General features: G+C 48.1%; 11 protein-coding genes across 11 annotated transcripts; 8 read left to right on the top strand and 3 right to left on the bottom strand.

The window, feature by feature from the left end:
• Positions 1–246: 246 nt before the first annotated feature.
• N7466_008083 (WD40 repeat domain-containing protein) lies at positions 247–3,566 on the bottom strand (the record flags this gene model as incomplete). The annotated part of the gene is made up of 3 exons (XM_057167472.1): positions 247–2,629; positions 2,683–2,954; positions 3,024–3,566. 3 exons carry the CDS (start codon positions 3,564–3,566, stop codon positions 247–249), a joined length of 3,198 nt encoding a protein of 1,065 aa, XP_057018103.1.
• A 2,190-nt stretch (positions 3,567–5,756) lies between these two features.
• Positions 5,757–7,264, bottom strand: N7466_008082 (uncharacterized protein; the record flags this gene model as incomplete). Its single annotated transcript, XM_057167471.1, has 6 exons — positions 5,757–6,164; positions 6,230–6,311; positions 6,369–6,455; positions 6,521–6,734; positions 6,816–7,173; positions 7,235–7,264. 6 exons carry the CDS (start codon positions 7,262–7,264, stop codon positions 5,757–5,759), a joined length of 1,179 nt encoding a protein of 392 aa, XP_057018102.1.
• A 972-nt stretch (positions 7,265–8,236) lies between these two features.
• Positions 8,237–9,986, top strand: N7466_008081 (uncharacterized protein; the record flags this gene model as incomplete). The annotated part of the gene is made up of 2 exons (XM_057167470.1): positions 8,237–8,494; positions 8,700–9,986. 2 exons carry the CDS (start codon positions 8,237–8,239, stop codon positions 9,984–9,986), a joined length of 1,545 nt encoding a protein of 514 aa, XP_057018101.1.
• Positions 9,987–11,973: 1,987 nt separating this feature from the next.
• N7466_008080 (uncharacterized protein) lies at positions 11,974–13,088 on the top strand (the record flags this gene model as incomplete). Its single annotated transcript, XM_057167469.1, has 4 exons — positions 11,974–12,033; positions 12,095–12,471; positions 12,539–12,603; positions 12,685–13,088. 4 exons carry the CDS (start codon positions 11,974–11,976, stop codon positions 13,086–13,088), a joined length of 906 nt encoding a protein of 301 aa, XP_057018100.1.
• Positions 13,089–13,512: 424 nt separating this feature from the next.
• On the top strand, positions 13,513–14,328 carry rrg9 (mitochondrial ribosome assembly protein RRG9; the record flags this gene model as incomplete). The annotated part of the gene is made up of 1 exon (XM_057167468.1): positions 13,513–14,328. The coding sequence occupies one exon, from the start codon at positions 13,513–13,515 to the stop codon at positions 14,326–14,328; it is 816 nt and encodes a 271-aa protein (XP_057018099.1).
• An 829-nt stretch (positions 14,329–15,157) lies between these two features.
• Positions 15,158–17,757, top strand: N7466_008078 (putative intracellular protein transport protein (Sat1); the record flags this gene model as incomplete). The annotated part of the gene is made up of 3 exons (XM_057167467.1): positions 15,158–15,698; positions 15,763–16,824; positions 16,874–17,757. The coding sequence occupies 3 exons, from the start codon at positions 15,158–15,160 to the stop codon at positions 17,755–17,757; spliced, it is 2,487 nt and encodes an 828-aa protein (XP_057018098.1).
• A 602-nt stretch (positions 17,758–18,359) lies between these two features.
• On the top strand, positions 18,360–19,429 carry N7466_008077 (uncharacterized protein; the record flags this gene model as incomplete). The annotated part of the gene is made up of 2 exons (XM_057167466.1): positions 18,360–18,566; positions 18,659–19,429. 2 exons carry the CDS (start codon positions 18,360–18,362, stop codon positions 19,427–19,429), a joined length of 978 nt encoding a protein of 325 aa, XP_057018097.1.
• Positions 19,430–19,670: 241 nt separating this feature from the next.
• N7466_008076 (CMD-domain-containing protein) lies at positions 19,671–20,120 on the top strand (the record flags this gene model as incomplete). Its single annotated transcript, XM_057167465.1, has 1 exon — positions 19,671–20,120. The coding sequence occupies one exon, from the start codon at positions 19,671–19,673 to the stop codon at positions 20,118–20,120; it is 450 nt and encodes a 149-aa protein (XP_057018096.1).
• Positions 20,121–21,001: 881 nt separating this feature from the next.
• N7466_008075 (Mob1/phocein family protein) lies at positions 21,002–22,045 on the top strand (the record flags this gene model as incomplete). Its single annotated transcript, XM_057167464.1, has 4 exons — positions 21,002–21,389; positions 21,455–21,548; positions 21,611–21,744; positions 21,804–22,045. The coding sequence occupies 4 exons, from the start codon at positions 21,002–21,004 to the stop codon at positions 22,043–22,045; spliced, it is 858 nt and encodes a 285-aa protein (XP_057018095.1).
• A 646-nt stretch (positions 22,046–22,691) lies between these two features.
• Positions 22,692–23,717, top strand: N7466_008074 (F1F0 ATP synthase subunit 5; the record flags this gene model as incomplete). Its single annotated transcript, XM_057167463.1, has 4 exons — positions 22,692–22,853; positions 23,051–23,365; positions 23,444–23,533; positions 23,604–23,717. The coding sequence occupies 4 exons, from the start codon at positions 22,692–22,694 to the stop codon at positions 23,715–23,717; spliced, it is 681 nt and encodes a 226-aa protein (XP_057018094.1).
• Positions 23,718–24,918: 1,201 nt separating this feature from the next.
• N7466_008073 (uncharacterized protein) lies at positions 24,919–25,368 on the bottom strand (the record flags this gene model as incomplete). Its single annotated transcript, XM_057167462.1, has 3 exons — positions 24,919–25,096; positions 25,165–25,254; positions 25,319–25,368. 3 exons carry the CDS (start codon positions 25,366–25,368, stop codon positions 24,919–24,921), a joined length of 318 nt encoding a protein of 105 aa, XP_057018093.1.
• Positions 25,369–25,760: the final 392 nt, after the last annotated feature.

The following is a 25,760-nucleotide window of genomic DNA, read 5'->3' as shown; positions in this document are numbered from 1 at the left end:
AAGAGATATAGATCACCACAAAAAAATATTAGAAAGGGAAGAAAATGAAGAAAGGGAAGAAAAGGAAGTGAATATGGAACAAAGACAACCGGAATGAGGTTTTTTTCACAGGCGTTTTGAGCGCTAATTGAGGAATCTTTGCACTGCCATCATATCTCGTAGGAGACAATCATATAGCCACAATATCATGTAATCAAGGAAAGGAAAGATGAGGAGTTTTAGTCCATATGAAAGGACGTGGAGTGATTATTCATCAGTAGTTGCATCGTAAGATTGGCTCCTGAACCCCCTTGGCAGATTTCTTTGACGTAGCGATGGGGTCGAGGGTGCATGGCGAGGCCGATGAGACGACCTTGGAGATATAGAGGAGAAACTGGGCTTGCGGTCCATGTCTTTGCCACTACTATCTGTTTCTGTCTCGGCACTCTCCACACTCTCGTCACTTTGGAGCGATCGTGCATTGACAGCGCGAAGAGTGAGACTGAGTTCGCGCTCGAGATCTTTTTGCACTTCTATTTGCTCAGAAGAGGCATTGAGCTTCTTGCGATACGCTCGAAGAGTGCGGCACAATTGCTCAGTAGATATTTCCAAACTTCCGAGCTCGTTGCGGGACGATTGTTTTGTGCGAGATCTAAAATCGAGAGATGTGCGGCGATTTGTGTTCCTCATACCGTTGGGTTTCCTTGAAGCCGAGGGTCTAGATTTCGGGCTCACTGGTGAAGGAGAGCGGCGGTTTTGATGGATTGAAGTATACGAGGTTGGCGAGAGACGATTGGCAGGCGATGGTGTCTCTGCGAGAGAATGGTTTTTCAGGTTTGATGGCGTCAACGAGAGCTTGGACAACTTTCTCGATAAAGTCGGAGAGAGTTCGCGCACTGGTGTAGGTGTTCCCAGAGGATTTTCAGGTCGGAAGCCAGCTAACTCGCTTCTTGACAGCACCTTCCGAAGAGGGGGTTTGGCCACTGCCATCTCCTTCATCGGGCCATCGTCTTCGTTTCCATTTTGAAGATCCGGAGATGGCTGAGGTTGCACACACAAATTCCAAATCATCAAGATGCCATCCATACCTGCAGATATTAGGTTTCGTTTTGGGGGCGATTTATCAGAATCGCCAGCTTCTTCCAGAAGCAGAACGTCACAGACACCCTCAGTGTGGCCGAATTCCCCAGTGAGCAGGATATCTCTTTCAAGATCGTAAACCCGAATGGATTTGTCTGTACTGGAAACCCCGATAAGGAGCTTGGGACAGAGGCCAGGAATCTCCGACGTGACGGTCAATGATCCCATTACCACAGCGTCATTCACGTCTGTATCCGATGTTCGGAAGCAGTGTAGCTGTCGGCCTGAAGGAATGTCAAACTTTGAAACATTTCGGTCCACTGTCGAGACAAAGAGCGTATTGGGATCGTCAGGGCAGAGCGCCATAGAGACAGGAGATGCCTTCAAGGTGATGATCCGAGAGATAAGATAGGCGACCGAGGTTTCACCATTTTCTTCGCGGGTTGCACGCTCTCGGACAATAACCGTCCGGTCTGCAGAGCTAGACAACAGCCTCTCACCATCGTTCATGAAAAGAAGCTGCCCGACTGCACCAACGTGTTCATCCATAGTTTGGATCAGTCGCAAAGTGTCTTCTGTTTTCTGGAAAAGTTGCAACATCCGATCTCGCCCAGAACTAGCGATGAGGCAAGCATCGGGAGTGGTATGAATGGCGATGTCAGTGATCTCCGCGCCATGAGCCCGCGCTTCGTTCACGCAAGCCCATGGTTTAGTGGAGAGGAGCTTGAGCACTCCAAATTTGTCACCTGACACAAACCAGTCTCCCCTTTCTGAGGCTCTCAGGACCTTCAATTCATTTGCAACATCTTCTTCCACGGCAGCCGCTTGCTCCAGTGGCACCTTTTGTGAAGATACACACTTGCCTGGGGCTTCCCAAAAGTTCACAGTACCGTTCCGTGACCAGGAAAAAAAGTCGGCCGACAATTCGTTTGGCTTCGCGAAGCGTCGGATGCCGAGTACTGGGTCTCTGTGGGCCTGCATCGAAGTCTCCCCACTCTCCTGCTCGCCTTCGTCACGCAAAGCATCCATCGGATAGATGTTGATTTCACGAGTTGTCTCCACGGTAACGAGGTGCGAGAAAAGTGACCCCATGCAGGTGATTGCAGGGGCCTTACTCTGCTTATCAGGTGCTGGGGTGACTTTTCCTGATCTGACAGGCGACACAGGCGTCGATGAGGGCGCTGTCCGCAGGGCGTCGAAAGACATTTTCTGTATTTTCTTTCCACGTCCACCGAGCCAGATTGCCTCTCGATCGAAATCAACCGCTAGAGAGGTTATGCCAAATCCAAGCTGGCTCACAAAGGATAACTTTTGCGCCCCTTCTCGGTCATCGAGAAGACACACAGCACCAGATTCAGTGCCAACCACCGCTTCTTGGTCTGAGATGCTGGAAATACAACCGAATGTATTATCGCCCAGAGCTCCCAACAAGCAATTCCTCCCCGACAGGGCTTTGGGAGCGGGGTTTGGTGACGGGGCAGCTCCATCCATATGCAGCCGAGACTTGGTTGGGGACACGGGGCGTTGAGGAACAGGTAGTCTCCATACTTTAACATGGCGCACACCGGTTCTATCGGTCCATTAGTCGTCTATCACATATTTTGAATGTTGTTGGGAACATACGTCACCAATGACTGGCCAACCCAGCACATGTCGCGAATAAAAGCCGTGCATTTGTTTGCCGAGTGTAATCTGGCAGACCCATTCTTGAGGTTAATGGCCCAAATCAAGAGAAACCCGTCGTTCATGGTGCCCAACGTCGCCAAGTATTGGGAGTCGGGACTGAAGGCTATGCTGCGCACACCGAATGTGTGTTCCGATAGAATCGAGAGGGGAACATCAGGTAAAGCGTCTTTGGCCGTTGAAAAGATCAAAACTCGAGGATTGTAACCGGTCTAACCCACTGTCAAATCCCATCCCCCGCATTGCATGATGGTCGTGTTTTCTTAATGTATTGCACTCACCTCTCCTACAGCTAAAAAGCGTCCATTGGGGCTAATGGAGACACTGGTGACAGCCTTGACTCTTTCTCTAGAAGACCAGGCGCGAGGACTGCCATTATCGGGGCCTTCGCTTGACGGTGATCCATTGGGGACATTGAGGTGGGGGTTGGAGCGAATGTGGGATAAGGATCGTGATCGGGGGTCCGGTGTAGATGGAGGGGTTCCTTGGTTGTAAAAGGAGGATATTGGGTTCACGCTGGTAGCGGAGGGACGAGCTCGAAAAAATCGTTGTGTGACGTTGGCGTCATCATCCAGTTCGGCAAGGACGGCAGCAGAACCTGCGCACAGCGCGAAGCTCTTGCTTTGATCGTGACTGGAGAATCCATTAGGGGTGGTGGTGGAAGTGCCGAGGACTGTCTGAAGGGAAAGTGTCGATTGATGGCAGGATTTATTGGGAGATCGAGTGCCTGGTCTCAGAACCGGGGAATTGGAGGGGGTTATTTTGAGGGATGCGCCGGGGCCGGCAAGCTTGCTTTTAGCGCTAAGAGGTGCGGTGGTCGCCATCGCATGAGCCAAAGTGGTCGGATATAAATCTCAGTCCCCTGAGCGGGGGTTTCGCACGTCACTCCACGAACGCATTCGAGGCCCAATTGTCGGTTTGGGGGAAATTCGGGGGTAAAGAAAACAAAGAGTGTGTGGCGGGGGAAGGTAAAAGGAGGTGTGGGGGAGCTGAGAGAAGTGATGAAAATCAATAATGAATGACTACTAGTAGAGATTACAGGGCTGGAGCTATGAGCCCAATAATCCAACTATGAAGCTTTTTTTTAGAAAAGAGAAAAAAAAGAAGGGAAAAAGGTCAAGATGAGAGCAACAAACATGGAGCTTCATTCCACGCTAAAAAGTGATTGTCGATCCATTCCAGACGATCTGGAATTCTGGGATCTCAGCCCGCTTACTGAAGTACCTTTTTTTTTTGGATCTATAACATTTGAACATGGAAAAACAAAACATCCCCTTGAAATTAGATAAGTGTTTTAATTATAAAGGTTCTCGTGATCAGCTTTTAAGCTTATTATTCTCATATGAAAGTTTTTGAGCTTTTGATCTTAGCTTCGAAAAGGAAATTAAGAGATGAACAGGTGGGTCACAATCCACCAAACACATGAATGTATGCTAAGTAGGCATACTTGAAGTTGAACCTTCATGATACACGTATAACCTTCCTCACGTCAAATCTATCCTGCGTCTTCGAATTGTTCCACGGCAGCACATATCCCCGTTGGTTGCTCACAACTCTTACCCCCTCCTCCTTGAAATCAGTGGTATAATGGGTGTGCCCGAACACCCAGACTCTCACTCCATCTGGTGTTTGTGGTAGAATATCAGTTCCAAAGGCAACACTCCAAGGCTTCTGGGCGTGTTGCGGGCTCGATGTCCTCTGTAGTAAAGGAGCGTGGTGTGTCACAACAAGGATAGATTGTTTTTTACTCCGCTTTTCTGTCTTTCCGTTTTCCTTATGTATCAAATGTATCTCTTCCAATAACCAAGCGAGATCTGAATCATGGCTTGCATTATGCTCATCAACTGACCAGCCTTGAATTTTTTGGAAATCTTTGACCTTTGACCGGACGACATCCGTTAATTCATCAGGCACTTTGGACCAAAGCGTGCAGCCTAGGATAGTGACACAAGAACCCGGCACATCAAATCGTTTCTGATGAAGGACCATAAATCGTCCATTTAAGGAAGGTTCTCGTTCAAGTTGTCTAGCCTTTTCCAGCCCTGCCGAGAAAGTCCCATTGTAGAACTCATGATTTCCAGGTATGAGAAACACCAATTTGAATCGGTCCGTCTGTTTTTGTAGGAAATTGCGATAGTCATCATAGTCCGTTAAGCGCCCAATATCACCCGCAAGAATAAGATATTCTGCACAAACTGGAATTTCGTAAGATAGATACTGCCGGTTAATCTCAAGGTGGAGATCAGAGAGAACTTGAAAGTACACAGAAGACCGATTTAAAAAAGGCCATACTTTCTGGAGCATTTTGTCGCTTTAAGATGCTTTGAATGTTTGAAGCGGCAGGTATTAACCGTCACATGATCTAACCACTAAGTGGTGTGCTGACCAAACGGGGCGGGAGGCCCCCCAATAGAGGTTCCCCCCTCTATTGGGTCAGCACACCACTTAGTGGTAAAGTCATGTGACGGTTACTATTCAAAAGGAGGGAACGGAACATCTGGATTCTGGAGCTCTCGACACCTGGAGATGGCCATGCACTTTAGTCAGCCAACTCACCGCCTAGTTAACCTGCCCCCACCCAGGGGTTATAAGTTATAACTTATCCTCTCTCCCGAGTCCCGAGTCCCCCATACTTGGTAGTTCAGCCGGTTCAACAACCCCCACAGGGGATGTTACTCACTTGATGAGTGTTGCCATGCTATGGAAGCCGGAAGTCTACCCCTTCTTTTGCAAACGCTATCAATGTAAATTACACATGTGAGCTGTATACCTCCGCAGGCTCCGCAGGCTCCGCTCTATAAACATTTAACGGAGAAGAACGAGCACTTACGATATATTCACGGAATACATTTGAAAAGGGGTCCTCAACGCTCAATTGATGGTGACAAAAAGCAACATTGAAACTTCGAGTAGTGATTTTTTCTGATTGCCACTTCTACCAGTGCTTTCCCCTCTGGGCTCTAGTATCGTGTGCATCATAGAATACCTAGCGACTTGCCAGGCCTCGCGATAATTTAAGCAATCATATGATCAAATTGTCGACATGCCTCGACAGTGGTATTGAAAGCCATCAGTCGCTTCAGGTATCCCACATTACCCCATCCCCATTGAAATTCATGGTCAGGGTCATCCCAATTAACGTGAGTGAATGCTTCGTCTCGGGCGTCAGCCTCGGGTCCATCATTCATATGGTATAACATCTGATTTTCGACCGCACCCTGGACGTTGATTGTTGTTCTTTCCTTGCGAGTGAGCTCGTATAATCGTAGAACATCGGGAACTTTGGAGGCAGGGAGATCACTTCTTGAGAGTTTTCCAAGAAGAACACCGAGGGTAGCTCCATCTTCAACTGCCATTGCGGCACCTTGTGCTTGGTAGGGCAAAGTAGGGTGACAGGCATCGCCTAAAAGAGCAATCGAACCCTGAATGTTCTATTAGGTACTGCTTCGTTGCCATTGATTGCCGTAATTGTATGAGGACCACTCACCTTGCACCACGTATCCAACTCTTCCATGTGACAGATCTTCCATTTAAGGGCGTTGTCAACTTGTGCGATCATTTTTGTCAATCTATATGTGTATTGTTAACCCTTGTAGAGCGTTGATATAAATCCAATGATATCTTGCCTTGGATCCCATCCTTTGAACAAGTTTCGCATCTCTTGGACATTTCCCTCTTTGGTAGCCACACCTGGTGGTAGGTCATCAGGGCAACTGGAAAGACAGACAAGTCAATGGAAAATCGTCAGAATGAATTAGAATGGAAGGGGTAAACGAACACTAAAACAAGGTTATAAGTGGACCCGCTGCGTACTGGATACAAAACAGCATGTTGTCGGGGTCCTAACCAGCATCGCAACGAAGGCTCAATCAAAGACTTGTCAAGAGCCTCGACCCGTTCCTTGGGGAAAGTTGCTCGATAGGCCAAGTCCCCCGTGTCACTAGGATCAACATGATACCCAAGGACCTCATCACGAACTACTGACCGCAGCCCTAGATGAGATCATATGCAGGTCAGAAACTTGGTACATATTTACATCAAAGTGGGTACAAAATTGCCATCGTGTCACATACCATCTGCACCGATAATGATGTCCGCATATAGTCTCTCCTGCGAAGCAAGTAGTACCGAGGTGGTCTTCGAGTCGGCCGAAATAACTTCCGACGCAAGACGAATCTTCGCGCCCAGTCTAGTGGCTTCCTCGCGCAAGACACGGTGGTAGTCAGCACGGTGGATTACATACCAAGCTTGTCCAAAGTGTTTTCGCTGCCATGCGTGACCGGGTCGGTTGGCGATGGAATCACCATTGGTATATTTGAGGAGAGAGTGAGAAGAGATGTTGACTGCACCGGCTTTCTCGAGCTCCTCGACTAAACCAAAATCGGCCATGACTCGCACCGCGTTGGGCGGCATCTGGATCCCAGCGCCGATCTAGTTGGATGGTTGGTGGTTGGCTTGGTGTTTTCAAGAAATCATCTTTGGTCTGTCTTACCTCTCCTAGCTCATGCGCTTGCTCCACCATTGTTACTTGAAGTCCTTCTCGAAGACATGCGATCGCACAGGTTAGACCACCTATTACCTCGATCTGTTAATTTCTCCAAATGTCAAGAGTAAAGGACTGCTTCATTATTACATACCTAACCCACACCCGACAATCAAAATTTTGAAGTCATGACGAGGACCAGTGGACTAGGCAGGACATACTCGTTAGTGCGGGGCTCCTGTTGTTTCTCTGTTTCCATTTGTTTCTTATTTAGAGTAATCCGGGGTATAGAATCCACTTGCAGTCTGTTCGATGGCCATGTTTAATATTCCGATAGTCAAATGCCACGGCTTTTCTTCTGGTTTCAGCTTGCAAGATATCCTTTCCCCATGAACACAATACCAGAAGGGGGAATGAAAAAGTGGAAATACTCAAACATTATCTGGGGGGGGGGGGTACCTCACCCATGCAAGGTGCCATTCCAATGCATCAGAGTTAACTAGAGAGCGACTAGTATGATCGCTAGCCCCACCATTTTCTGAATGTGGTGGATCCCCGGGGGCCCAAGTCCCGCATGGATTAATGGAAACTAATCAATACACTGTAAAAATGTACAAGCGGATGAGATGTATATGATACAGTATAGAATTGAAGGGTTGTGCCTAGTTACACTTGGGGATGCCCCTACCCTAATTGCCCAGATTGCCATGACCCCCATGGATGCTTCCCAGGTTCTCATGTAAACTGCCGGTGTTTCTGACTTGTTCATTTTCCTGTTATTCTCATTTTTCAGATCTTCTCGAACACATCCTCTAGCCTTTCTTTTAGTTACTTTTTTTTTTCCCTCTGGCTCCATCTCCGACCTCTTGGTGCTAATGTATAGTCCCGGCTCTCCCTGCTCTCCCTGCTCTCCCTATTATCTCCATCATTCCCTTCTTCTTCTCTTTTGATGTTGTGAATTTTTTTTTTTTTTTCAATTCTTTTCTTTAAATACACACACATATCGATATCATGGATATACTCGAAGATCTCGAGAGAAACAATATGCCGGGGAAGTTGAAGCATACACCATCGGGATTGTTACTGGTACCACAACCCAGCAATAACCCAGCAGATCCTTTGAATTGGCCACTACGGAAGAAAATTGGTGTTTTAAGCTTGGTCTCTTTATGCACTTGGATAGGAATTGCGCAGACCTTAGCCAACCAGTCAGGATTTTTCGCACAAGCAAAGACTTACCACAAGACTGCAAACGAGTTATCCTACTCGGTAAGTCATTGACCGTGAAGCGTGGCAATTCTCACGCGATTTCCACGTGGATTATTGTGGTTAAAATCTTTTTTTGGCCGTTTTCTTTTCTTTTTCTTATTAGACGATCCTGGGTCCTTTTGCTTTTGCTTTTCCTTCCCCTTTCGTTTTACGATTCTTCGGTCAGCTTTATTTGAAGCCTTACTGACACACCCCTGCATGATAGGCATCTGCCGGGATTGCGGGACTGGCCACTGGGCCTTTCCTCTGGGCTATTCTGGCCCAGAGGATAGGGCGAAGCTCTTGTATATTTTGGGGTTTACTTGGGATGCTAGGGTGTAGCGTCTGGTCCGCATCCATGACCGGGCGAAACCATTACATCCCCTTTATCATCTCTCGCTGGATCGGAGGAACGTTTGGCTCCGTAGCCTCGACCATTGGGGCTGGAACTATCTTGGATCTCTTTTTCCTCCACCAGCGTGGGAAAGCATTCGCTGTCTACAGCGTATGTACCCTGTTCGGTGTTCAATTCGGACCGACTTTGAGTGGGTTTATTGTTGAGTATGCTCCTTGGTCGATTCAATTCTGGTGGGGCGTTGGTGCAGAGGGAATTCTTGCGATCATTGTGTTTCTTTTTCTGGAGGAGACTGGCTTCTCGCGTGATGGCAAAGTTTACCCTACCCTTCCCGAAGGATGGCTCTCCAACCGGATTGCTACTTTCTTGCCGGGTACCGCGACTGTCCCACAGTCCAAGGATGATGGTCGGCGGTCTGCCAAGGCTTTGCTCTTTGTTGCTGCATGTCCAGTGACCATTGTGACAGGCGCAGTGCTCTTCTTAGCCTTCGGATGGGCCGTAGGTGTAGTGACGCTGACTTCGGTTTTCCTGGGTACTTCCATTGAAGATGGCGGCTATTCATTCTCTCCTCTACAAGTGGCCTGTTTCACTTTCGTCCAGTGGATTGGTGTAGCAGCTGCGGAGATATGGGGGGTTTTACTCAATGATCGCATTCCGTTGTGGTTCACCCGTCGGTACTGTAATGGTGTCTGGAAGCCTGAGAATCGACTTTTCCCTTTGCTCTGTATGCCAGCCATCTTGCTTCCTGTTGCCCTGGGAATCTTCGGTGCTGGCTTGCAGTATCATTTGCATTATATGGTCCTGGGACTGGCCATCTTCTTGTTGCAGCTCAGCGAGGTCTCACTCGTTCCTGTCATAGTGAACTATGGCGTGGAATGTTTTACAGATTACTCACAAGAAGTGGTGAGTATCCTCAATTTTTGTCGATTGGCACTCGGTCTGACCATTCCCTTCTTTATTGGCGAGTGGCAAGCGGCTGTTGGTACGGCCTGGGTGTTTGGAATGATGGCGCTGTTCAGCATTTTTGCATTTTCCCTCGCCGGACTTCTGGCCTGGAAAGGGGACAAGCTTCGCAGCTACTCGTTTGCGAGTCTGCAAAAATTAGAAGGAGGTGTGCAATTAATTGATTCGCTTGGGCCGACTACAGACGCTTGCTGATATGTGGCTTGTGGGATTATGATTATCCTACCTTTCTCCTTTCCCCTTTTTTTATCTTTTGGTTTTTTTTTCTCGCTTCATTTTCCCTTTGTGTACATACATGAGATTCGAGAAGCACAGGGTATGTGGGGACCGGGCACGAGTCCCTGCATGTGGCCATGAAATTTACAACAACATGTAGTCTCATACTAAGATACTATACATAATCACAGCTCACGGCTAAGATTCTCCATACAAATTCTTCCCTCGGCAGCCCTTTGTTTTTGTTTACGCAAACCGGTTAAAACTTAAGGATAGGTACATACTGTTAGTACGTACTACTGGCAACAACAAATCCCCCAACATTTGAACGCCTCAAGTGCTCGGGCTACTGCGTCTGACACGTCGTATTTGTATCGGGCTCCGTTGCTTTTTTTTCAAGTGACTACTAACTCAAGTTTTGGATAGGAATACTCGTAAGTCTTGTCTCAATGGGTCAAAACCTTGGAACTTAGGTAATCCGAATCAGAGTGGCCGTAGTAAAACGGAGGTACTCCGATATGAAATTGTAACCCCACCAACATCTGAAAAAGAATGAGAAAGACAACCCTTGCGCCGATTATTGCTTCAGTCCTTTGTACAAGGAACCGTGCAGGGAGAAGCTTAACGGCCAACCAACATCGCTGATCCATAGTTAAATGTGACAGGTCAACCCCACCATAGCATTGTTTGTTACGACTCCCCAGTGTGGTGTTGGTGTGGTCATGAAACAGATTTACTCATCAACTTGAGATTTTAATTATCCACCTGGGCATTCTCCTTCTCAAACGACTTTACTCGCTTTTCTCGGAACACGTTCTTGAAACAATGACAGCGTGTGAGACGAATGCTTAAAAATCAACTGTTCGCAATGGTTCGCAAAGAAATTCCATCTTCGCCAGACCGAGTCAGGGGACTGAATCCGATACGTTCAGCCAGTCTAATTGCATATCATCCGCCCTAGCGTCATGCACGGTGCCGATCCATCGCAAGGTGTTACTACCCGTTCTCACAAACCTGCAATTGTCCTCTAGACGAGCCAATCGGTCGACAGCCTCGTTGGCCCTTCATTGGGGAGGATGACAGTCTCATTTCTAATGTAGACATTGATCTGCATAAGGTGCTACCCCCAGCGGGTCCAATTCATTATTTTCATCATTTGACAAACTTAAGAGCTTGTCTGATTTGTGTATTGTTTACCGGTAAAAGACCTGCTGCTAGGGTCGTCTCCGAGGCTTCAACCTTTCAAGACGGGTTGAAAGGTGACATTTCAAATATGGGTAATTGAATAATTCATGTAACAAATATGGAAATCCGGTAGATGACATGGATTTGGTAACATTGCGTGGATCGGGTTGTAGCTTTGGAATGTATGGATTTTGGGCTGGTGTTGATAAGGTGAGGATTTTAGGATCACCCACGTACATACTGCATATACAATCGATGTGCGGTCGTTACTACTCTTTCTTACCTTAATTAGTATATCCATAGATGATCGTGCTTCGAAGGATCAATTGATCATATAATCTAACCTACGGTCATCCCTGGCTACATCAAGTTCAATAAGCCACTCATGTTCACTTCTCCTGGTCAGTCAGGCTGATTGACCTTCCTTTCTTGAAGATGGCCTTGACAGGCCAGCAGCCGCTCGTTGTGGGTGTCTCGGTCGCTTTGATTATCTTGGCGACCGCTTCCGATGCTTTGCGATTCTTTTCTCGGTGGATGATGCGGTCTGGTTTATGGTGGGATGATTGGTGCAGTTTATTTGCCCTGGTAAATCTCAGTGCCAAAGGCGACCCTCAATTTGGGATGTTGAAGCTAATTGTCTCTGTGGATAGATTCTTTCTTACGCTTTCAACATCAGTCAGTTCGTCAGTAAGTACTTCACTACACCAATGCAAGTTACGCATATACATTTTCTACTATGGCATCAACTTACCTTGGATCGTCGATAGGCGTGCACTGTCATATGGGCCAACATGGCGCGACTGTCTCAAATGAAGCGGGTTCGATCACTTGCACGACTAAGGTTTGTTTTTCAAATCTGCATACTGGCTGGTTGAAGAATGAAATAGTTGACCGATTTTCAGACACTATACTCGGTGATCATGATCTACACAATCTGCATGCCAGCGATCAAGGTAACCATGGTGCTATTTTACTGGAGATTGTTCAGTGGCGGTCGAAAGATTCGAATAGCATTGTATACAATTAGTGGGATGCTCTTTGCCTGGTTTGTTGGGGCCTTGGCTAGCGGTCTGCTGGCTTGCGAGCCACTGGCGAAGTTCTGGAACAACGACATCCCTGGACGCTGCCTTCACACAATGACTTACTTCCGTGCTATTGCTGGGACCAACCTTGCAACGGACGTTCTACTATTGGTTCTACCCATTCCCATTGTCTGGGGCCTGCATCGACCAGCTGGTGAAAGGCTTGGTCTCATTGCTGTGTTTACCCTCGGGGCTTTGTGAGTAAAACTTCGCAATTTAAACATCCACTCGAGAAATAACTAACGATAATCAAAAACCAAATAGCGTCACAGTTGTCAGCGTCATTCGAATAGCACTTTTGACATCCCCGGAGGATCCAGATCCACTATGTGAGTCTCGGAATGATCTCGCATTCCATCCCTATCTGCATGACCTTGATTACATCGCTAACTTATCTTTCTAATTCTTAGGGGCCAATACCCAAGGAACCATATGGACGTCGGTCGAAACTAGCATTGGCGTCGTCTGTGTCAACCTTCCCACCATGTCTCCCCTATTCCGTCGATATATCCTCCGCCGCGAAATCAGCTCCTTGAACTCCAAACCGAGGAGTCTTCCTCTGTCATACCCTCCCAGCAGCAAAAAGCCCAATGCTCACCCTCGCCGTGGTAATTCGACATCGAGTACCGAGGGACTTGAGACTATGTGGTCAATCTCCGATACTTACCACCCAGATCTTGTGACAACAGATTCGACTGTAAATGGAAATGGTGATGAAGGTTTTGAAATGGAAGGGTTGGAAAAGCACTCGCCCGAACCTGCCGTTTGTCAGAGCTGTGACGATGGTGAAGAGGGCCCCAAAGGAGATGTTTGAAGCAACGAACAATCATAAAGATTGTATAATGTATATCAACTATTCTAAAGCATTCCAAGGTTGGGTGCATATCTACTGCAGTATGCATCAATACGTATGGAAATTGCCGGTGTGCCATAATGCCATTGCGTGGACCTTAATGATATTCGAAAGCTCCCTTATTTATGGGACAGTATTTGAAAGATATCGCATTTGAGACCTAAAATTTGAACATTGAAAAATCCATAGATTGATCAATGGATGTTTAATGTAGATGGTGCACATAAATGAGCCTCTAGAGTCTGGAACATGGAACATGGATTGGACTGATCTTGACACCTCAAGATAATGGCACTAAGATCGTTATCTTATCGGTGGCGCATTTCTATCCTTTCCAATCGCGCTTTTTCTCTCCTTTGGCATCAGACAAAGGCAATATTTGAAAATGGCATCCCCCTGCGCTGCCTCGTCCAGGCTAGCGCTGCCGACAGTATTCCGCAGCCTATTTCGCTCTGAGACTCCTCGCAGTGCGCGCATTCCGCAAGCGCTCTGCCAAGCCAGACTGTTCAGCTCGACTATTCCATCCCGTCAGATACAGGAACAACTGCAAAATGCAACCACTGAACCTCAAAAAACCTCTTCCTCTAAGCCCCCACAGGCCTCCAAATCTATCAATACCCCACGTTTAGCCTCCGAATTTCAAGGACCATCTACGGACTCGGCGAAATCGTCCAAGAAAAACCACGATTCAAAGCAGAAGAATAAGGACCGCAAGGATCGCAAGGATCGCAAGCCCTTCAAAAACTCCGACAAGGACAATAGGTTGGACAAGGCAAAGCAAGTCCTACCGAAGAAAAAGACTCCCGAGCCCTGGAAAACTCAAAAAAGTGCACTCGACAAGAAGTTCCCGACCGGTTGGAACCCCCCCAAGAAACTCTCACCCGACGCTCTTGATGGAATCCGAAGCTTACATGCAAGTGCACCGGACAAATTTACAACATCGGTATTGGCAGAAGAGTTCAAAATTTCACCCGAGTCGATTCGCCGCATCTTGAAGAGCAAGTGGAGGCCGAAGGCGGAGGAAATCGAAAGTCGGCGCACACGGTGGGAGGCGCGACATGAGCGCATCTGGGGCCACATGGCTGAGCTTGGTCTGCGACCAATGACCAAGAGTGCTGTCTCCTCATCCGACTCCAAAATGTTGTATAGAAAAGATGTGGAGGATGTGGAGGATCACGAAAATAAGGGGAGTAAGGAATAAAGCAAGCTGTCACATATGCAGTCGGGGCTTTTCTGTACACTATTTCGAAGTTGGAGTTTACTTGCCCATCAGCACCTGGGCAGGCAAACAATGTATACTATGGTGCTTTTTCTTTGATATAAACGGGGCAATCTCCGCATGGACTTGACAATGACGATCTACTACTTTATCGTTCTTTTGTGAGACCCAGAACATGGGATAGTGCCAGAATACTACTAGTACGCATACATAATTGACTTATCTGAAACTTGAGATACCTTGCATGTGCCATAGCTTCCCCCAAAAGGGTTATGTAGATGTACTACTAGTCAACTAGTAGTTGACCTGGAATTTTCAGTGAAAGCTAAAGTCCAGATGTTGTTTACTAGGCCAGCTCCTTTTTTTGGATAGCATCTCCCTACAGCTGATTTGTTTAGTGGAAGGGGGCGTACAGCTTTCAAGTATTGACCTCTTTTTGCAATCGACATATCATGTAGTCAAAAAAAAAAAAAAAAAGTACCAGTAGTAAACATACAAAAACATCTTCTGAAATGTTGATAGGTACCAACAGGTAAGAGTTCGGGCCAAGTTAAACTAATACGAACCGGAGCTCGAACTGTGGAGGCACCCGTCACGCAACTCGCTGATCTCCGCCTCGGCAGCAAATACATGTACCTTGCACCTCGAACCTGCCTTGGCCTCACATCATGGCGCTTTCGACATGAGAGGTTTCAAATGTCGGCACACTCCTTGATGACCTGCTTCAACCGCCTTTGATTCCCCTCAATTCCTTCGCCCCGCGAGATCCGCCTCCAAGACAGCTTCCGGCCCATATGCTAACCGCGACGCAATGCCGTCCAACATCCAGGTCTTTGTGAAATGGAAGGACCAGACAATCTTTGCGGGGGAGAACGTGGAATGTACTATAACATTCAAGAACGTGGCCGAGATCAGGTCCGATACCAACCCTGGTGAGGGTCAACATCAGCGCAAGGCATCTCGAGTCGCCAACCACTCCAGCACCAATCACTCCGACTCCTTTTTTGGTTTCAAATCACCCCAGAGACTCTTTTCGGACAGACGCTCCTACTCGATCGGCTCGCCCAGGAGACCAACAGCCCATCGCACCGCTTCATCCCTGAGCTCCCCACTCGTTGCATCCCAGAGCTTCCCGCCCGCTGGCAACCCCTCCTCCACCCCCCGAAGCTGGCAACCTGGTCACAGCAATAAACGATCAGTATCAATCCTTTCAATAGATAGTGAAGGCCTGCCAGATGCTTCACCTTCGCCGCATTATAGTCGGGGCAAGCCTGCTAGGGGTCATGGGCGCTCAACCAGTCTTCAGATCACACCCCGGAGGAATGACAGTTATGATGATTCTTATCGAAAAGGTATGCTCGACGCGTGTGCATTGCCCTCAGTAGTATATATGAGCTAAACCAATCTTTATCTTAGCTGCCAGAGCTCCCATGCGTGGCTTACCACTAAGAGAATCTGACGAATCTGCTCTCGGAAGCCTACGAGTTGACACCAATAATTCGGGATGCACAAGTCGCCCGGGGTCCATTGCTGAAAGCCCCGTGGATCCAATCGAGCCATTACGCCTTGCACGAAGACCTCAGCTACCCTCCTTTGATTTCAAGTTTCCAGCTGCGAATCCAAACGAATCCAACCGCCCCGCCCCGTCCCCTTCACCCAAGTCCGACAGACTCCAGTCACCAGCCAAACCCCCGAGGAGGGATCCATCGGGGCTAGGTCCTCCATCGCACCAGCAAGTCACACGGATTATATCAGCAACTAGTGTTAATGGGAGCAGTCGAAGTAGCGGCGAATTTTACTCGGTCAGTGATCACTCGAGCGAAACGTTAGCATCGGAGTATACAAACTATTCGGCTCAAGGAGGACGTGCACCTCCTCCAGCCCGACATGCAAGACACTACTCCAGCGTTGCTCCCTCCTCGGTCCAGCCCACAGACAGCCAGGCGCTGCTGATGGGCTACGCCCAGATCAGTGCATCATTTACAGTTGACGGCTCCCTGGTCAACCAGTCTGTGTTTGATGAGGTGAAACGCAAAGGAGTGGTTGGTGGCCAACCCGGCACAGGTGGGCTTCCTGGACGACCAAGCGCGGCCAGTACTGAACGTTCTCGCAAGGGGGGTGGTGGTTTCTGGGGCGCACTCAAGTGGAACGCCATTGAGGAATCGATCAGTGGGTTGCTATCAAACAACGAACTGGACGGTCTGCGAGACATGCGTGGTGTTGCTTCGTCGCGCTCAATTCCGCTGCTCTCTACCCCACAGTCACTTCTTTTTGTAGATTTGCGACTGGCGCCAGGAGAAGAACAATCTTTCTCCTTCTCCTTCTCCCTTCCCAGGGGACTCCCGGCGAGTCACAAAGGAAAGGCCATCAAGATATCTTACAATCTTGTGATCGGAACTCAACGACCCAGCGCGCCCAATGACACTCAACGTGTCAACCGCATCAACATCCCGTTCCGTGTATATAGTGGAGTTAATGGTAAGAAAATCCATCACCGCGGCCTTTCCAATTGCTAATAGCCTTGCAGAAAACGGAGACGTCCTGGGTCATGATTTAATGTCTCCATATGTGCTTCTGCGTGATGAAGCCAAAGTTCAAAAGGTTGGACCTACCACCCCTGTGGTTGCACAACCGAAGAGCTTAAGTGGACTTTGGAACTCGGCCGGGGACTTCATTTCCTATGTCGATGAGATTCTTGAAAAGCGCGCACGATCAAATTCACTCTTCCCACCGGGTGCGCTTCCAGAGCGCCGAGCAAGCTTTGACGGCCCTCCCCAGCCCCTTTCTTGCAAGGACATCATCGACATGGCAATTCTTCGCAGTAACCAAACAGCCCAATCATCACGGCGCAGTCCAAATAGATTTGAGATTGCCCGTGATGGCCAGCGCATCGCTGTTGTTGTTCTCAACCGTCCTGTACATCGAATTGGCGAAACTATTATTGCTACCGTGGATTTCGGCAACGCTGCCATCCCATGTTATGCTGTTCGAGCTTCGTTGGAAACATCTGAAAAGGTCGTGCCTACTCTGGCTGTTCGATCAAACGCCAGTATCCACCGAACTACGCGTCGCATCCATGCATCCCTGTTTGAAAATACCCTATACGCCACCCGTGTGGTTTTTAGCCCTGCTATTCCTACTACTGCAACCCCAACTATTCTCACCAGTGGCGTGACCCTCGATTGGGACCTGCGCTTCGAATTTGTGACACCGAATATACTCAACGAGAGTGGCCGGGGGCCTTCGGGCACAAAATTGCTTGAGACTATTTCGTCCGATGATCGAGGTCAGGTTCTTTCTGCCCTGGAACATTTGGGATGTGAATCATTTGAAATCTCTATTCCGTTGACTGTATACGGCGAAAGCGTCCGAGAGCAATTGCCAGAGGAGAATGACGGGTACTCTATTTAGGTGTGATTTCCGGTATTATTCTTTGTCCCTGCCGTATAGGCGGCTGTCTCGTGTATTTGTCTCAATATTCCCCTATCCATCTGCGGATATGTTTCAGTCTCTCCAGCTTCAAATGTTGATTTGGATGAGGTCTTACTATTCCGCGAAATCTTCTAGGTACTCACCACAAATTCAGTACATACATAATTCTTCTTGACTGCCATCAATCCCTTGTGTATCTACAGTATGTCCCGCGGTAAGTCCATGCTAACCTTGGAAGGGAGCCATACTAGGTACCATCAATGGAGTTGGGCTGGAAAATTGCGGGGAACATAGATCATGTCTGGGGAACCCCTGTAACATGACGTAGGGTGTTTCACCCTTGTCACAGGGATAAATAGCGAAGGTATTCGGACTTTGTACCATGAAAATTTGAGGGGAAACTGGGAAGTCAGCTCCTCATTGGCTTCTGGGTAACGCCCTTGTTCTTCGGGCCTGCGCAGCCTGACCTGACATCATATGACATGCCTGAACAAAGATACTCAGGTCAAGATAATACTAGTAGTCTACGGAACACTTATCAACCTGAATTTTTTTTTTAGGTACTCTCACTCTATACAAACATGACACTTGTAGGTGTCGAATCTGTTGGTTTTATTGGCCTTGGGGCCATGGGGATGTGGATGGTGGTCCATTTGGCCGAAAAGCTACCACCGACGGTCAAGATTTACATTTTCGATATCGTCACACCTCTGATGAATGAATTATTTGCCAAATATCCGCAAAGAGTGGTCCGATGTGTGAATCCAAAGGATGTTGCGGATCAATCGGTACGTGCTATGAGCTTCCAGATGTCCATGGCTATTCCATCTTTTGGCCTTTCTCGTTAATTAAAAAGTATCTATGCTGATTCGATTTGCAGAGAATAATTCTCACAATGCTACCGGAAGGGAAGCATGTTAAAAAAGTCTACCTATGCGCAGATGGGATCTGTTCAGCTGAGCTCGCCGGCAAACTTCTAATCGACTGTTCAACCATCGACACAGCGAGCTTCCTCGAAGTACGAGACCACATAAGCAATCTCTCTCCCTCAACACTTTTCTATGACGCCCCAGTTAGTGGTGGAGTTATCGGTGCAAAAAAGGGTACTCTCGCATTCTTCGTCGGTTGTTCAGAAGATGAGACTCCGGAACTCAATCAAATAAAGGAATTGCTATTGTCAATGGGATCAACAGTTATTCCATGCGGTGGACCATCCCTTGGACTTGCGGCTAGGCTCTCCAATAATTATCTCTCCGGGATAATTGCAATTGCGTGTTCAGAGGCCATGGATATGGGAATGCGCTCTGGACTTGATCCTCGCATATTGGCTAAAGTATTTGCAGCTGGGACGGCGCAGAATACGGTTTGCGATCGATTTTGTCCTGTTCCTGGTGTTTATCCCGAAGCACCTTCTTCGAATGGGTATCAGGATGGATTCAAAGTTCAATTAATGCGAAAAGATTTTTCATTGGCGGTTGAGATGGCTCGGAGGGTGGAATCGAGGAATGTGCTTGGTGGTGCGGGATTGACGATATATGAGGGTGCTAGTGAGGATGTGCGGTGTAAGGATCTAGATTCGAGGGTTGTTTTTCGTTATCTGGGAGGGAATGAAAAATGGCAAAATGAGGAACAAGGGGAAGTAGAGCATTAGGAGATCGGAAGCCATTGATTTGAAATGTTCAAATGTTTTGTGTTCAATGTTTGTACAGGTCATCAAGTGATGACGATCTGCTTGCATATTCTCGGCTAATGGTTCAATTCCAGAAACATTTGAAACATCTTTCTCAAATCCGTTTGCTTTTGCTTTCTGTACATTTCAGTCATTAGAAAACAACATATATTTCCTTTTCTCCACGCAAGATCTCCATCCTCCCCCCCCCCCCCCCCCCAAAATGTCCACAGATCCCAAGTTCGACGACCTCCACAAGGCCCTCTTCGAAGAGGGTCTCAAGGTCCGCCGCGCCGTTGTCGGGTCAGCCTACGTCGATAGAGCTCTGGAGAACGGGTCAACCGAATTTTCTCGACCAGGTCAAGAACACATCACCGAATGGGCCTGGGGCAACGTTTGGACTAGGCCAGGTCTAGAACGGAGAGATCGCAGTCTTCTCAATATCGGCATGTTGATGGCCCTGGGCCGTGGACCAGAACTAGCTGTTCACATTCGGGGAGCTCGCAATAATGGTTTGAGTGAGCTGGAGATTCGTGAGGCTATCATACACGCTACTGTCTACTGTGGTGCTCCGGCTGGTGTGGATGCTATGAAAGTTGCGGAGAAAGTATTGGATGAGATGGCAGAGAATGGGGAAATGCCGCGTGAATTAGGTTCCAAGGCGACTAAGTGAGGTGCTTGAATCTGGCACTGCTGCCCAAGTGGATTTTGTCTACTGAGTTCCAACTTTGGAAGTGTTTTTGGGTACCTACTACTATACTTGTTAGTTCTTCCCATGCGGGGTGTCATCCCACTTTACTGCCTGGTGGAGCTCAAGCAAATGTGTGTTTTCTAAGATTTTAGCTATGAAACATTACAAACTTCATTCCAGATGTCCCAGGTTAACTACCGGTCTTTCCAAGGTTCGTACAAGGACCTTGTATACTACTATATACATGTACACTGAAACTTTGGAGATGTTGTCAAAAAGAAAAATTTCCATGTATGGATCTTTCCATACTGTATCTATAATACTATATCGACCCCGCCGACCTCGCAACGTAAACTTGACCAATGACAGTTGACCGACGCTAACATGTCTAAATTATCGAGTATTGATGCATACACTTATAAACTTGAAATATTTGATTAAACGTATGGTAGAGATCAGGAAATATAATTCAAGACATATATAATGCGATACATTGATACATAATTAGTAGTAATTGTTTTATTGCTAAATCGATCTGACGTAGTCCTCTTTACAAGTTACTAAGGTACATTGTCACTGGGGCAACGCGTACCACCCATGGATCCCGATTCCTCTATCACATTTGGTGGAGCTGAAACCCGATAACACTTCTTCCCTTGCACCTTTGCGCGCATCGTCGATCCTGTCTCAACTGTCACTTGAATCACCGAGGATTTTGATTTACTGTGCGTATGACATGCCAAGTCTCATGTTTTCATCAACGCCACCGCTGACCCTGTTTTGACATTGGAATGCAGGCACATCGCGATCAGCGCCCACCCCCGCCGCAATAACAACACAAAGGAATTCTTTTATGAACGAAGATGGCTTCATTCATCACCACCATGTCTGTCCCCGCTCCTCCTACCCCTGTTCATTCCTCCTCCACCCTGGGCGAATCACCGACCCGATCCCCTTCTCTGAGTCTCAGCCCCTCATTCTATCAAACCACCCGCACTTCCCATATTCCTGCCCTAGAACCTCCATCTTATCTTTCGCCAGCTGTGCGCGCTCTCAAACAAGGTTGCTTTGGACTAACACCTCCCAGCAATGCGCGGACAAGAGCTCCATTTAAGCCCCGCTCCGCTGCCAAGGGCACCAGCAGTTACCAATTGAGGCAATTTGCTGAGGCCACTCTAGGAAGTGGCAGTTTGCGCAAGGCCGTCAAACTCCCCGAAGGCGAAGACTTGAATGAGTGGCTTGCTGTGAACGGTATGAATCTGCCCGTCTGTTTCTCCTCCTGTGCAGCTAGATTCTAATTCTGTGGTGTCTTCTAGTCGTCGATTTCTACAACCAGATCAACCTCCTCTACGGTTCTATAACTGAATTCTGCTCACCACAGACATGTCCTGAAATGAAGGCGACCGATGAGTACGGAGGACCCTGAAGATAAAGATATCTTCCCGCCACATCCAGACTGACAGTTGATGCAGGTTCGAGTATTTGTGGCAAGACTCGGAGAACTACAAGCGACCAACAAAAATGTCTGCACCAGAGTACATTGAGCACCTGATGACATGGGTACAAAGCAATATCGACAACGAACAGATGTTCCCTAGCCGAATCGGTATGTTAGCCAGATATTCTGTGTTCTCAAAATGATGATTACTTATGAAGTCATCATAGGCGTGCCTTTCCCCAAGACTTTCTCCAGTCTTCTTCGCCAGCTTTTCAAGCGCTTATACCGTGTCTACGCCCATATCTACTGCCACCACTACCCTGTAGTCGTGCACCTTGGGCTGGAGCCGCACCTTAACACCAGCTTCAAGCACTACGTTCTATTTATTGATGAACATAAGTTGGCCAGCGGGAAAGACTACTGGGGCCCGCTAGGAGACTTAGTGGACAGCATGCTCCGCAGCGACTGAGTCCCACCCGCACGAATAGAAATTGTGGTCACCGGTGCATGAGGTGTTCTTTTTGGGTTTGGATCTTATCTTGATGGGAAGAGTTTACGGTGGAGACGGGACAGGCGGAGGGTCTTGATGGCGTTTCAGGCGTGGAGCATGGATTACAAGTCGACTAATGTACCTTTTTAAAAAATTCTTGTTGACTGTTCTTTCTCAGTGTTTTGTCATGAAGGTCTCGGATAACTAGTTAGAAGGTTCGGATGGATGACCCGCGCTTCTAATATGTGCAGCTTCTATCAATGGATGATTGCAAAATTGCATATCAAGACTACTGACATGATTCTTCTGGTTTCGTATGAATAAATGTGTCCTGCGGGCCTTGGTTTGTAGCGCCGTGTTCTCTCAAGGGCTATCTTATGACATTGACCACCTCATTTAGAAGTTCTACTAGCAATGTAAATAAAGTCCCTTAAGCAAATGCTACTACAGTGAAAAAGTAGCGAAAACCGGGCCGCTTACCTCAGCCAACACCACGTGATCCGGGAAGAAGTCGGACCTCCAACTCAACCTTCACGACGCACCCGACCGCCGCTCGCATCTCACCCCATCTCAACTCCCCTGGTCACCTCCCTCTTCCCGAGGCTCTCCTCACACTCAATTCACGATGATGTCCGCCCGTGTCGCCCGCGCTGGCCTGCGTGCCACCCAGCAATTCTCCGTCGCTCGCCCGGCCTTCAACGGTCTGCGCACCTATGCCACCCCGGCCCAGGATGTCCGCCCTCCCGTTTCCCTCTTCGGTGTTGACGGCACCTACGCCTCTGCTCTGGTATGCCTTCGACCCCTTCGATAAATCGACTGCCATGATATCGAGTTTTTTTTTCGCGCGACTCCGCGTCTCCCCGGCCCCTCCTATCCCATCCCCTCTGTTTTCCGATTTCCAACTTTGGAAGCCAAGAAGCTTTCCATGATGCAACAAAATCCTATCCGACCAGTACCTCTAACCTATTCTTCCTTTTTCTACAGTATACCGCCTCTTCCAAGGCTGCCTCCCTCGAGCAGACCGCTAAGGCTATTGCTGCCCTTGGTCAGGTCATCAAGGCCGACAAGAAGCTCGTCACCATCCTCAACGCTCCTACTCTGACCAACGCCGACAAGGCCCAGATCGTCCAGGAGCTCCAGAAGGTTGCCGGTGCCGACAAGGCCGATATCCTCAAGAACTTCCTCCAGACCCTTGCCGAGAACAACCGTTTCGGTTCCCTCGAGGGTGTCTGCGAGAAGTTCGCAGTCCTCATGTCTGCTGCTCGCGGCGAGATTGAGCTGAGCATCACCTCCGCCCAGGTGGGTTTTCCGCAGCTTCTCTGTTCAAATGAATGGCTTAAACATACCTACAAATGCTAACCACGTTGTTCGTCACAGGAGCTTGACACCAAGACCATCAACCGTCTCGAGAAGGCTGTTGCCAAGTCCGAGTTCAGCCAGGGCAAGAAGCTCAAGATTGTCACCAAGGTGAGTTTTAATTCCCAGCCGTCTTTTGCAATAAGGCCCGAAACATGAGGATCATCTCTAACTATCGCAGGTTAACCCCGACCTTGTTGGTGGACTTGTTGTCGAGATTGGTGACCGCACCATCGACCTTAGCGTCTCCTCCAAGATCGCCAAGATGAACAAGGCTCTTACCGATGCTTTGTAAATGTAAAATAGCCCTTGAGATTTGTGGGGAGGGAATGTTTAGATATAGCACCACCCTGCATGAACGGTAGCGTTTGATGAAAGCGGAAAGGGGGTTTTCGATTGGACTCCCTCTTTCTTTTCATTTCGTTTGTTTCCATTATTTGTGAACTGCACAATACACTTTTTTCATCACAATCCGCAGAGTCCTACTGTATGGCTCTATAAATTGGGCACCAATCGATGCCTGCAACTTTGGACGCTTGGAGTCCAACCGTATTACAATGTGGCATGGAAGACAAGAGACGGAACGACGAATGTCCAATATTGATATAGAGCAAGGGTTTTCCTAGTAGCTCTGGAACCCTTCGGCTTATCACAGACAGTATTACACTGCTTCCAGGATTTGAGAATTTGAGAATTATCGATCTTCTCAAGCGCTTGTCTCTCGGCAGCCACCAAGCTAACGATCCACTTGGAGAAGCAAGGGGCAACAACAGGCCCCCGGCAGACGAGCCTTGATGCTTTATCACTCACCAGCCACGTATGATTGGCTACCAAAGCATTGCAATTGAAACTACATAGTGGCGTTTTTAAGGATCTGCTTGCAAAAAAGAACATGCAAGTCTTGGGAAGACGAAAAGAACTCGAATTACGCCGTAGCAGTACCAACTCGAGGGCCCGCAATCGGAACCGGAATACCTACAAAATGGAGTCTCTAAAAGATATGCAAGTAAAAGAACGATCGGGAATAAAAAAAAATAAACGAACGAGAGCGCAAATCACAGAGGCGCGGAGCGGGGCGGGTGACCACGTAAATCCACGGGTCTGATGCCGGAGATGTACTCCGTAGCCCCGTCCGTTCGGGTATACATCAATAAAAAGGGGGCAGAGCCAGAGACGACAAAAGAATTCAAAGAATTCGGCCAAGAGCAGTAGCAAAAGCGAGCAATAGCAAAAAACACATCTTCATCCTTTCCCTTGTATCCGCGGTAAACAATTCAACCTCACGACTCTGTTTCCTTCTGCTCTGTTTGGTGGGGATTGTCGTAAGAAGATTCCTGGGGAGGAACTAATGTCGGTTTGCATCAGTCTTCTCTCCCGCTGAAAGATGTTTTGTTTCTTTTTCTTTCTCCTTCTTTCAACAAAGTCTTCACCAAATTACAGGATTGATTGTTGGGGGAGAAAAGTAAACAAAGGATTCAAACGTGGCATGGGGATGATCAAGACGACTCATCCTTACCGGTTGCCTGTACCTGTCCACCTCGGGTAGCCCCAGAAGTTGAGCGCTTCAGTCGCTCTTCGGCCTCACGGATGCGCTCCTGAAGAGCCTCAAGCTCTCGGCTCTGAATAATCATCTGCTGCTTCCTAGTTTCCAGTTCTTGGGTTAGTTTTTCGTCCCTTTAGATCGAACGAACATATAGGTGAGATCATGATTTTGACTCGAGTTTTGGGAGGTTAACACCTACTTCTGATCGACGGTCTGAGAAAGGTGGTTCACGTCGCTGTCGAGCGAGAAAGCGCTATCCAGCGCGCTGGAGAAAGCCTGTGCCATGGTCCTGCCAGGTCTTGGTCAACGTCCTTGTTCGGGGGGTGAGAGCTTGGTTGTTGGGTGAGACGCACGACTGGGGCCGAATCTTGGTGGGCTTCCACTCCTGGTCTAGGTCGGACATTTTGGTATATGGATAGTTGTGACTTGAAGGATCGGGTTGGGAATGCGCTCTTAGGAGATAGAGCTTTGCGGTTTGAAAAGAAAGGGGGAAACAATTTATTTCCTCCTCGTGGGGGTATCTGCGACGTCGGGCGGGGCAGTATACAGCGCAGGTTAAGGATATACCGTTCGAGTGGTAAGGTGTAGGACAGGCGACGATGGAGACCCGGACCAGCCAAGAAACCCAGGAGAGTTGAGAGTATATAAGAATAGTCGAGAACACTGGTGTTGGGGGGAAGGTTAGGAGTTGAGGTCTTCCAAGGTTCGTATACTTCGGGAACTCCAAGGAACGGGAGGGGGGGATGACAGGAAAGGGTAAAGGGGGGGCAATTTCATACATACCGGAGATATGTA

The sequence above is a fragment of the Penicillium verhagenii genome, assembly GCF_028828195.1.
Source record: "Penicillium verhagenii strain IBT 33310 chromosome Unknown utg000008l_segment0_segment0, whole genome shotgun sequence".
Lineage (NCBI taxonomy): Eukaryota > Fungi > Ascomycota > Eurotiomycetes > Eurotiales > Aspergillaceae > Penicillium > Penicillium verhagenii.
The sequence above is the reverse complement of the archived record's forward strand: the minus strand, read 5'-3'. Positions and strand labels throughout refer to the sequence as shown.